At 37.2% G+C, this 8847-nt stretch overlaps 2 protein-coding genes across 12 annotated transcripts in view; both read left to right on the top strand.

Moving 5' to 3' along the window:
- Positions 1 to 3106, top strand: part of LOC108752845 (interaptin-like) — a 12882-nt gene extending 9776 nt beyond the window's left edge. The window contains exons 7-12 of one of the 5 annotated variants that reach the window (XM_018493989.1): positions 131 to 602; positions 954 to 1280; positions 1478 to 1536; positions 1892 to 2064; positions 2189 to 2351; positions 2759 to 3106. In XM_018493989.1, the coding sequence (XP_018349491.1) occupies positions 131 to 602; positions 954 to 1280; positions 1478 to 1536; positions 1892 to 2064; positions 2189 to 2351; positions 2759 to 2815 (1251 nt within the window). In that variant the 3' untranslated portion in view covers positions 2816 to 3106. Of the gene's footprint in view, positions 1 to 127; positions 603 to 953; positions 1281 to 1477; positions 1537 to 1891; positions 2065 to 2188; positions 2352 to 2758 lie in introns of those variants that run through there. The other 4 variants (XM_018493990.1, XM_018493988.1, XM_018493991.1 and 1 more) reach the window with 4 other exon arrangements.
- A 3362-nt stretch (positions 3107 to 6468) lies between these two features.
- The window catches only part of LOC108752844 (PDZ and LIM domain protein Zasp), a 34964-nt gene continuing 32585 nt past the window's right edge, over positions 6469 to 8847 (top strand). For 3 of the 7 annotated variants that reach the window (XM_018493983.1, XM_018493980.1, XM_018493986.1), the window contains exon 1: positions 6469 to 6973. In XM_018493983.1, coding sequence (XP_018349485.1) covers positions 6869 to 6973 — 105 coding nt within the window. In that variant the 5' untranslated portion in view covers positions 6469 to 6868. The remainder of the gene's footprint in view (positions 6974 to 8847) is intronic. The other 4 variants (XM_018493985.1, XM_018493984.1, XM_018493981.1 and 1 more) reach the window with 3 other exon arrangements.

Raw genomic sequence — 8847 nt, 5'->3', positions numbered from 1 at the left:
TGACTTAAAAAGTAAATCATTCGGAGATGAAATCCTTTCATATAATAATATAAAAAAAAATCTTTTAATAACAAACATACTTTTATCCAGTATATTCTCTATAATTTAAATTTTTCTCACAATTTAGACAACAACTTCAGCGACACAAGAGTTCGTATGCAGGGCAGAGCAAGAGGGAAAATCTGATTCACGTCCCGCATCAAAGGCAGAAGAAACAGAAGAAAAGAAAAGCGACGAGGTCGACGAGATCGAAGCAAAAGAAAGACCAGAGTTCAAGGAGGAGGATCGTCCCGAATCTTGTAAGGCAAGATTAACGCAGGACGAGCAAACAGTAGCCGAGGAAGATTCGAGCGTCTCCATATCAGATCCGGTGGCAGTAAAAACCAATAACAAAGAGAAGATCAAGCAACTGGTATCCACGGAGATCAGCCTCGAGCAACAATTGGAGAACGTGCAGCGACAATTGCTCGCTCTGAAGCAGCTACCAAGTGAAATCGAAAATCACCTGAAGATCGTGTCCGAGCAACTGCACATGATCATGGAACTTAGTGGCGTACAGCGATCCTTTGGCAACGGAAACGGTGGATGCCGCGGGTTGTCAGGTGACCGAGATTCATAATCGTGTTCAAAATAGCCAGAGCGGACCTTGACGATTATTCTCTAGGCATATTTTCGAGTTTCGTCGCTATGTGACTTCGATTTTGAATAGATGCCAATTCTCACGTCAATGTTAAATTAAAAAATGATTAAAAAATGATTAAATTAAAAAATGAGATTGCATTCTATTAAAATTAAATATTTTTTTCAAATAAAACTGTTTCGATATCTTGCATTTAAAAAAAAATTTGACTCATTCATATTTAGATCAATTCAAGTATGAAAATAAAACCTAGATTAAATAAAGAATACTTGAAATTTTTTTTAATTTGTAATTTTAAATTCATTTCATTCAGAAGAGAATAGCATGCTGCGACAAAAGGACGAGGAGGAGTTGAAGCAGCAGGAGGAGGATACTGACGAAGAGGACGAAGAATTTACGGAGACTTACGATTACATCGAAGAGATTGCGTGTTTGGAGCGAAGGACGTCATCGAGGTCAACGCCGCAAGTGATCGAGTCCAGTGATGACGAGGGGGAAATGGAGGAAGAGGAAGCGGAGACGAAAGAACTGGACGGTATGATTTCCGTGAAGAGCGCGGAGGAAGGAAGTAGAGTGAAGAAATTTATCGTCTCTTATGAAACTAAAGTTCTAAAATCGCCCAGTCCAGCACCATCGCACGGTAACTATAAGTATTACTTATATTGGTGCATGAATTCTGTATTGGTCTCAAATTTTGCGAAAACACTATAATTAAACAGTGTAGTGTAATAACTTTATAAGTGCGTAAAATTTTGCGATATTAAAATATTATTTTTCGCATTATGTTTGAGTTAGATATAAAACAATATTATAAAATACAACAATGCTACATTATAGGAAGTTTCGAACCAGATCCTAAACTGTCACCAAAAGACCAAGTTATACAGGAACTTCAGGTACCCGAATAGAATGATCTGTGTCTTAGGATGAAATGATTCCTCTTTATATTATTCGTGCTAAAAAATTACAAACTCGTTAAATATTGATGAAAGTTTACCCTGTTTTAAAATCCTTAATGAGTTAATTGCATAAATGCACGATGAATGAAAATATGTATCATTTTTACGGTTGATATTCCTATTTTGTGAATTTATCGTTCCTGTATCATCTCTAAATCGATTTCTATATTGATATTAAAATAGTTTATACGTGTCGTAAATTTCGTAATTTTGTTTCCTTTTACGCGATTGATGCATGATGAACATTCAAATTCGAGCAAAACCATTAAACTTGTTACGTTCTAATTTTCAGGAAAGGGTGCACAAGAAAGGCAAAAAGCATTCGCAAGAACTGTGGCCGCAGGCTAAGCAACTCGAACTTACGCAAGGTCGCCGATGGAGATGCCCGAATGATTTCTTCAACGATGAGATGATAGCGGAAGTGTTGACCTGCCAGGCGGAAGTTATTCGTGGTAAAGCAATGGGGTAAGTATAATTTTATTCAAAACAATTTCAAAACGAATTTCAAAATTGTACTACAGGATGGAAAGAAATCTCAAGAAAGATGTTGCGACTGTTCTAAAAGGTATTAAATTAATCGATTGTACAGAGTGAACTTCAAGAAGTATGAGAAGACGAATTTACCAAATTATGATTACCTGATGAATTCGAGTGTTTATAAGATGATTCATAAAATGGAGCGAGAACCGAAAAGGGGTATCCCCGTCAGACCCGCTAAAGTCAATGCGGCGGAAGATATAATCGAAAGAGTTGTAAGCCTCTCTTTGTAATTTTTCACGGCTGTCGATATAAATCGCTTAGGCAGAATGGAGGTGATGATAATTAATTGTAAAACCGTGACAACCAAAATATTTCCGAAGCGATTTTAAATGTGTTTACGGAAACATTTTAATGAAGTTGGTAGCAGACATTGCCAATTAATCATTGTCATCCCTGTATAATTATGTTATTTGATCCTATACAAATTACATTTTATCTTATTTTAAATTAATTAAAATTAAACAGATGATGTGATCTGTCTGTGAGTAAACAACTTCAAGTATTTAGTCCGTAATAATTCAATCAAATTATAAAATTAAGTAGATAATTTAAGATTACTATCAATATTATTATACTAATCAAGGGAAAAGGAAAATTTTATTTCTTAATTTATTTTCAGAAATCACCGGCGTTGAGTATTATAGACGACAGGAGCGCTCGAAGCGTCAGTCACTAATGCAAAAGCGATTATAAATGATCAGAATGTAATATGATAGTATACGCGAGAAATTTATGTATATTTGAAGAATGTGTTAAATCTACGTACCTTAAAAGTTCAAGAAAACCACTAGAAATTATTAGAAATATAATTATCTGGCATGTTAATCGCGTCTGAAGAATGTTATCGCTACTATCATCAATACAATGTGGTTGTAATAATTCTAAGCACGTGTGCGTATAAGTACGTTTGCATTCAAACCGCCTCGAGAAAGATTTTCTCCGCAATAAAGAGATCTACAGCCATTTCTGGATAAATTTACATTCAGATCAATTAATTCAGTAAACATTTATCCCTGCTGTTTGGATCTATTTGATCCAAAATGTATTAATTTATTTTCTTACTAATAATTTATTTAAAAACTTTTTCTCCAATATTTTGATCACTTTGTCTGTTAATGTAAAATCCTTTTTTTCAAACATTTTTTTATATTTTATTTTTTAAAACTTTTTAATCATATCGATTTAAATGATATAATCAATAGTAAATTTGAATGAATCAACAGGGTTAAATGTTTAAAGTCTAACAAACATTAATTTGCGCAACTGTGACTATGTCTTGATACCATACACTTGTCTATAATAAATTGCAAAATCAAGAAATCTTATACCTATCAGAATAAAATCAAGCATTATGCTCCTCAAAATATGGCATTAATTACTTTTTTTTTTATCAACAATACATGTTTCTATATTCATATCATATACACATCGCTTAATAATCAGGTGTGATGAGGTACTTAGCAGGTGCGTAGTTGTGCCTAGTAATTAATTGATTCTCAAGGAAAGTGATTTAGAAAGTGAAGTACGTGAAAGTGGCGTTCCGTCCGTTTCACTCTGTATTGACATTTGTGTTCGCATCCATTCGCTAATAAGAGGACACTAAATTATTAGTATAGTATGAGCTGAAGGATGCGTTTGTCTAACCGCATATATATACTTGTTATATGCGGGAACCGATAACATCACCTGTCACCATTAATTTTCATTAATTTCTCGGAGCGGTTGGATACGTCCTGTGTACCGTTGTTTCCCACTGTACGTGCCGGAATCGGCATTCCACTCAATGCGGATTAACCGCGGCGATTGTTGGATCTCCGAATTGCTGGATCTCACGGACCACGTGATAATTGAAGTAGACCTAGAAAGGCAAATTTCCAAGTGACCGCGATCGTCCGCTCGCTCGGAAATTCGCGGATGAGTCGCGGAGCATACTTTCTCCTTTCCGGGGTTTCCGAGGTCCCTGTTATCCGCGTCTTGCGTATGCGTACGCATGGGCTGAGTCACGTCTGCCTTCCTGGCCGATGAACTTCTTTTTAGTTTTCTCCTTCTCTATCTCTCTCTTTTACTTTCCTCTCTCCCTCCCCCCTCCCCCTCCCCCCCTCTCTCTCTCTTCCTCTCACTCTTGCTCGCTTAGGGTTCTCCGATCGTGACGTCGGCCTCGAGCAATTTATGTAAAGCATTCTAAGCATGATTCACGAACTAGTTCGCGCCCTCGTGACCGCCACCGGCGCAGAATGCAGTCGCCGCGAGCACGGGTGCGTCCATCAAGGTGTCCTGTCTGCGATTTTTCGAACTCACACGTTATATTAATTGTATTACGCATGGAAAAAATGCATTTTGTTCTAACTATATTTAAGCATAATGCAATTTGTACTCTCTCGTCTGTTATTAATGTTAATGTAAGATAAAAAAGTCATATGAGTCTTTTTCAGTTATACGGAGGAATATAAGGAGAACATTCTCTTTTCTTCGATAAATACGATTCATTCATATGTTTTTGCCGCGCGTCAATTTCAATAAATTCGATAAACTCATATCTGATTGCCAAGAGATTTAATGGGAAGCATGTGACAGCGCTAGGATTTATTTAACGAGTTTCCATTCATGACCTCCTACGCGACCTATCGACGACGATGACTAGATCCATTTTATATTATGTTCTCATGCATTGGAAGATAGCCTTCGAGATGCAAAGAAATTCCAAACATGCTCATATATTTTACAAATTCAATTCCTTTTTATACACGCATTTTAACCCTGAATACATAATTCTCATTTATACAACAGTTTATTTCTTCAGCTCTATACAATTTTATACGTATTTTTTAATATGTTTAAATTTTAACATGTTTAAGTTTTCATTACTTTTACAAGTATATATGAAGAATATTAAATGATTCTCATCTATACTTAGAGATTAATTTTCATTCCGATATGTATAAAGAACCGGAATATCATCATATTCTAAGAATAAATACACATCAACAATAAATAAATAAAAATAGTTTGCCTTTCAAGAGATATGGGAATAAATTTAAAAAAATAAAATAATCAAGAGAGAATAATATAACTCTTGAAAAAATAAAACTCTCTTTCCTTTATATTTTAATTAGTTTCTAAAAAAGCTTGGAATTTTTAATTTTAATTGATTCATAAATAACTATATGTATAGATCTTTATAAATAGTAAGACAAAACAAGACTTTGTGCAATAAAGAAAATGTTTAGAAATTTTTTTTTTAATTAATTAGTATTTAGTAGTATCGAAATTTCATTCATAAATTGTCATATCACCTTTAAAATAATTGGACCACGTCGAACAAAGAGAGAGAGAGAGGGGGGGGGGAAGAGGGGGAAGAGGAGAGAGAAAGAGCGAGAGAAAGAGAGAGAGAGTGACGTAATTAATAACAAAAAGGAACGGAAAAGGCGCAAAATGCTTGCGCGATCTTTTTATCATGGTCATCGAGATGGTCGACTCGACATTCCCGATCTTGTTCCATCCTTTTCCTGCAATCTAGTCGTCCTCTTTCTACCCCGGCATTATATCTTATTGCCTACATCTTCCGCCCCTTGATTCCCATCGTCGCGGTGTAAGAAGCACCTTGCACGATGCACCGGATGCAACGTCTGTGGACACGTTCGGTCGACAGAATTCTGGGAATTTTATAATGGAATAAAAGACATGATTTATTCATACAGTCGGGCTAGATTAACTTATAAATAAATTCAATCTATTATTTTAATCATTAATTAAGAGAACGTTTAATTTTCTCTTTCACTCGCTTGCTACAGCTTGGTTCTTTAGTCTCTATTTAGGACGTCGCTCAATCGCATTCCGTTGCAGACTGTTATTCCGCGACCTTATTTCAGAACCCAACTGTCTTCGCTTCGTAACTTTGCGACAAAGATGATCGTGATCCAAAGAATTTGTACAGTTCATTAAGATTCCAGCGAAACAATTTGCATTGTAAGGAGAAGTAATTGACTTTTTTTGTTCCTCTTTCCGTAATAAGAAATCGTTCTTTTATTTCGTTATCGTAGCCGAATCCGGATATCTTCTTTCCGAACAATTTCAGAATCGAGTTCAAAGTTCAAACCGTTCTGTCGGGGAAGTCCAAGTGCCGATTTTGAAATTGGTCGGAACTTAATACTCTTTTAATGAAATTTCGTCATTCATTTTCACGATATCGTCGCAGTCCGGAGAGATTTCTGCCAGAACATATAATAATAAATGGATCTCTCTTCCTCTCTCTCTCTCTATCCCCGCCAGCTGTCCACTATCCACGCATTTCCCTCCTTCTTCCTGCCGTCTCCCTCCTGCTGTTCCTTCCCTTTCCTTCCGCGCTCTCGTACTCCTCCTCTTCGTTCCGAATCGCGTGGCGAGGACGGAGGAGGCCCCGCTGCCCGACTGACCGTCCTCGGCGCCTCTTATATACCTTTACTCCGGTCTGCGCGTTCTTCAGGGAACGTACGTGTCCGTTTCACGTTCCACTCGAGAGAGCGCGATACATATACCCCCCTTTTATAAAGTACGTATACACAAACGGCCAACAAACGGACATTGTCGACCCAATTGTCAGTGGTGCATCGCGATACCTCCAGGATAGCTGAGCCGAGCTAAGGGCTCGTCCACCGATAGCCGTCGACAGTTCGTCGAGTTCGAGACCGTTCACCGTTCATACGATCATTTACCTCGACATACAGGCGACAAGTTCGGGCAAGACAGTGATATGGCACAACTGATCGGCGTCAAGCTGTCCAGGTTCGATGGATCCCCCTGGGGTTTCCGTTTGCAAGGCGGCAAGGATTTTGGCACACCGCTCATCGTACAAAAGGTGAGTCACTCTGGATCGTCTATTTGGCCCCATATTTTATGATGGGACTTTACGTCAGTTAATATTTATTTTCAAGTACTTTATCAATAGTGATACGAATACAAGTGATAACGTAGGTCTTCCATAAATCTCTTTTATAACATATTTCTCCTGTCATCAAACTGGCGTTACAATATTCGTAAAATTTAAGAACAAATGTTCGATCATTATATTAATATATAAAATATATTATACAAAACGGATTTTAATAAATAATCTACCTACATATTATGTTATGTGTATTTCAAATTTTAAATAATATCGTGCAATGACGTAAAAATATACATAACGTTACGATCGAGATTTAAATGCGATTTCAATGTACATTTTATATTTTTCCATGAGTTTTTGCTGACAAATGCGCTTTCTATTCGTAGACCTATTTATGCGTTCTATCTTTTATCTCAATGATTGGCTTGTTACATATAACGTTTCTTGAATATCATTGAATCATCATGAAAGAATCGCGAGAGACTTTTTGAGAAATTTTGAAGGAGCGTTTTCAAGAAGTCACTTGAGTTGGATCTCAAGTTGACTGAGGCAGAAGCAGTAGTAAAAATATTTCTTGCAGCCGTTTATATATAGCGATGTTTTATATGGCTATTTTCATCTGCGGTTCCTTGTCGTTCGTCTCTACGTTTCTCGATAGTCGAATAATTCGACAGTAGAGAGGATCGGCCTCGATGTCACGAAATGTCGACTGTAAAATTAAGAGATACTATATATATATATATATATATATAGTGCTTCTGTGCATTCACTTCTAGACTTCTTTGCATCCTTCCCTCGCGTGTTGCTCGCAAGATATCAATTCCCACAACTCGAGTAGGATTTTCATTGAACACGAGGATCGATCAATGTTCCCATTTGACAATTGAAATCATCGCGAGTAGCGGCGCTTCCACTACTGCAACGATTAATCTCTCTTAAGACGTCGACACATTTTCTATTAGTCAAATATATCTATATCAAACATCTACAGAATACCTATATAATTTATTTTCTAATAATAAATTTTCTTATAATATAATCTGATAATATATTTATCTCAAATTTTATTATAATAAAAAAAAATGTAACGGATATGAAGCGGATAACGATAATGAACTCCGAGAGTAAGAGCGAGGCGAAAGTGAAACGCAAACGGGATCCCTCGCGACTCGTCCTCGGAAATGAAATCAGTATCAAAGGCCGAAGTTGACAGGCAGACGGGCACGTGTTGATGTTTCGTAACACGAAACCCCTCGTTCTCTCCAGTATCTAAAATACCGAAGTCAATTACAACGGAAATTAGGATGTTGAAATCACTCGTTAGCCTCTTGTTTTACGCGACGAAACACGTTTCAAGTACACATAATTCATAGAACGTGTCATTCATATAAAAAAATCAGAATATTCCTTGAAGTTTTGCCCAATGTGAAATGAAATTGAGAAAACTGCTAAAAATCGGTGCATTTTATTATATTTAACCATTATCACTCTGTTTATCATTATTCTCTTTTATCTGCCTTACGAGTCTCTCATCGTTAACACAATCAGCAAAACTCTCGTTTTCAAACGGAAAGCCGATCCAAAAAGCGAATTTCCCTGCGTGCACGAGTATTTTTTGTAGTCTTTCACGACCGTGAGACATGATCGCGGGTGTGTTTTGATATTACGATCTATAGAGGAGCCACGTACGCGTTACGTAATGCAGTGGCAAATGCCAAATTATTTCACGCGCATCGGCAGAAATCGTTGCCAACTACGTGCGAAACGCCGGGCTCGCCGCCGCCGTCGCCTCCACCGCCGCCTCCGACGTGTTTTGGCGATGCTTGGCGCTGTAACACGAGAAG

The sequence above is a fragment of the Trachymyrmex septentrionalis genome, unplaced genomic scaffold (genome assembly GCF_001594115.1).
Source record: "Trachymyrmex septentrionalis isolate Tsep2-gDNA-1 unplaced genomic scaffold, Tsep1.0 scaffold62, whole genome shotgun sequence".
Taxonomy (NCBI): Eukaryota; Metazoa; Arthropoda; class Insecta; order Hymenoptera; family Formicidae; genus Trachymyrmex; species Trachymyrmex septentrionalis.
The sequence above is the reverse complement of the archived record's forward strand: the minus strand, read 5'-3'. Positions and strand labels throughout refer to the sequence as shown.